A 2,490-nucleotide genomic window follows, 5' to 3' on the forward strand; every position below is an offset into this window, starting at 1 on the left:
CACTATTATGGACAGTATATTAACAAATTTGGGGTAAGAGAATTCTGGGGGGGGAGGAGGGGAATATCTTTCCTTCTTTTCCAGACAATGTTGTTAGGTCTGTGTGGGCTGGGGAAGAGGTATAAAAGTTTTTCTGGACCTCAGTAGCTTGGAGACCCCTCCCCCTCACTCTTCAAGGCCACTTGTCACACCAGGCTGGGCACATAGGGGAGATGGAAGCCAAGACTCAGTCTCAAAAGCTGGAAGAGCCCTCCTTCCTGAGGTAATAGAATATTCTGGAACCTCAAGTCCATCCCCTTGCTCAGGCCTCTCCGCACACACCCACTTCTTTGCTTGGACTCTTGGGCAAGCCCAGCTAAAGTCACTTGTGGGCAGAGGCAGTGCCAGAACCTGGAGGGAGTGTGGCTTAGCCCTGCCTTGAGCCTGTGGCCATGGTGCCTACAGTCTGAAGTCAGTTTGCAGCATGCTCTACTGGTGGGCATGGGGAAGCCTCCCTGGCTTTCTTGGCCTTTTTCTTCCTTTTCTTCTTTTTGATCCCCAGTGATGCTGAGTCCCCGTTGACGCTGCCTGCCTCCTCTACCGGTTTCAGGCCTGTGGCTCCGGCCAAGTCACCGTCAGCCTCTTTCTTGGCTTTCTTTTTCACCCTCTTCTTCCTCCTCTTCTTTTCCGCCTCCTCCTCCACCTCGGCAGGACAGTGTATGGCTGACCCCTGGAGAATGTCCGACGCAGACACGGCTGCCTCTTGGCATCTCCGCCACTCCTCGTCACTGTCTTCACTGCTGCCAGGGACAGTAGGCAGATTAGCCGGCGGCGTCTGGACCGGCCTCACCGCTGCCCTGCCGCCTCCAGACCAGGTGGAGACGGCCATGGAGCTCGGGCTCTGGGGCGAGGCAGACTCAAGGTCAGCTTGTCAGCCCCGTGACCTTAACTCTCTGACCTCAGTACTCTCGTCTATAATGAGGACCTTGACAGCACCCAAACTTCACAGAGCATCTCAGGAGGCAAGGATGATAAAGGGAGCCATCTGGCCCAAGATGGCTGCTCATGACGTGTGGAGATCCTTAGTTCCCCCTAGAAGACCCTGTGCACTCCCTGCTGGGGCACACTGACCTGTGATCTGATAGGCCTCTTCCCTTGGTCTGGACCTGACTGGGGCCCCTTAGCTACTTCTCGGGATCAGCCAGGAGAGGAGAGGAGAGGAGAGGAGGGGCTGTGAGCTCTCACCTGGAGCTGGGGGGCTGGCGCTTTCGGCAGGGTTTCTGAGAAGCTTCCTTCTCGTGGCCTCCGGGGATGGATGTGAAGAAAAGGCGGAAGCCTAAGAATCATGGGGACAAGGTCAGCAATGGGAGGAGCGGGCACCGACCCTTCCTCGAGGTGTGGAGCCTACAGCCTGTCCTCAGGCATCCCGTCTAGTGGCGAAGGCTCAGGCACCCCTGCCATGCTTGTGTAAACTGAAGCTGGTCTGAGGAAGGACTGCTTGCTGTCCTGTGGAGCCGGAGCGGGGTGGTATGGAGGAGCAGGAAAGGAGGGTTTGCAGGGGAGGACACTCCAATCCAGACAGTAAGCTTCAAAGGCTTCTGGTGGATTTTGTTTTGAGACAAGGTCTCTCCATATAGGCATGGCTGTCCTGCAGCTTACTACATAGACCAGGCTGGCCTCGAACTCAAGAAATCCACCTGTCTCTGTCTCGAGTGCAGGGATTAAAAGTGCATGCCACCACAGCCAGCCTTCAGAAGCTTCTGGAAGATAGCAGTTGAATCTCTCACCTGTGCCAGCCTCCAAGTATAGGACAGGGTCAGACAGAGTGGGTGGGAAAGGCTGTGGGCTGAGAGGGCAAAATGCTTCTGCCGGTACCAGAGCAGGTGAGGGGTCTCAGAGCTGGCTCATTCTGGGAATGGGTACCATAATTCCTGCCTCAGAGTTCGGGGAGAGCAAATGCAAGGAGAGACCCCTGGCACAGTGCTGCCGCCCCACGGCGCTGCCGGCACCCAGCGGCACCTCCCACGGCGCTGCAGGCACCCAGCGGCACCTCCTGGGGCGCTGCCGGCACCCAGCGGCACCTCCCGGGGCGCTGCCGGCACCACCCACCCAGCGGCACCTCCCGGGGCGCTGCCGGCACCCAGCGGCACCTCCCGGGGCGCTGCCGGCACCCAGCGGCACCTCCCGGGGCGCTGCCGGCACCACCCACCCAGCGGCACCTCCCAGGGCGCTGCCGGCACCCAGCGGCACCTCCCGGGGCGCCGCAGGCACCACCCACCCAGCGGCACCTCCCAACGGCAGCATTTATCAGTTCTTTAAGGACTCACCATCCTCCTCCTCTGCCACCTGCTGCACCTCCGCCTTGCGCGGCTTCCACACTTCTGAGATGGCGATGGAGCTGAGGGAGAGGGGATGCCAGACTTAGGATAACATTTTGGGTACCAACAAAAGCACCTTTTGTTTCTAAATCTAAAAATTTTTCATTCTTTCTTCCTTTTTTTTTCTTTTTGC

The 2,490-nt window shown here is 58.2% G+C and overlaps 1 protein-coding gene across 2 annotated transcripts in view; it reads right to left on the reverse strand.

Moving 5' to 3' along the window:
* The window catches only part of C22H12orf43 (chromosome 22 C12orf43 homolog), a 5,615-nt gene continuing 3,125 nt past the window's right edge, over nt 1-2,490 (reverse strand). Inside the window, exons 4-6 of one of the 2 annotated variants that reach the window (XM_036172309.1) lie at nt 2,307-2,377; nt 1,225-1,315; nt 1-776 (exon numbers count right to left, since the gene is read on the reverse strand). In XM_036172309.1, the coding sequence (XP_036028202.1) occupies nt 452-776; nt 1,225-1,315; nt 2,307-2,377 (487 nt within the window). In that variant the 3' untranslated portion in view covers nt 1-451. Of the gene's footprint in view, nt 780-1,224; nt 1,316-2,306; nt 2,378-2,490 lie in introns of both variants that reach the window. The other variant, XM_036172308.1, reaches the window with a different exon arrangement.

This window comes from Onychomys torridus, chromosome 22, assembly GCF_903995425.1.
Source record: "Onychomys torridus chromosome 22, mOncTor1.1, whole genome shotgun sequence".
In the NCBI taxonomy this organism is placed as follows: domain Eukaryota; kingdom Metazoa; phylum Chordata; class Mammalia; order Rodentia; family Cricetidae; genus Onychomys; species Onychomys torridus.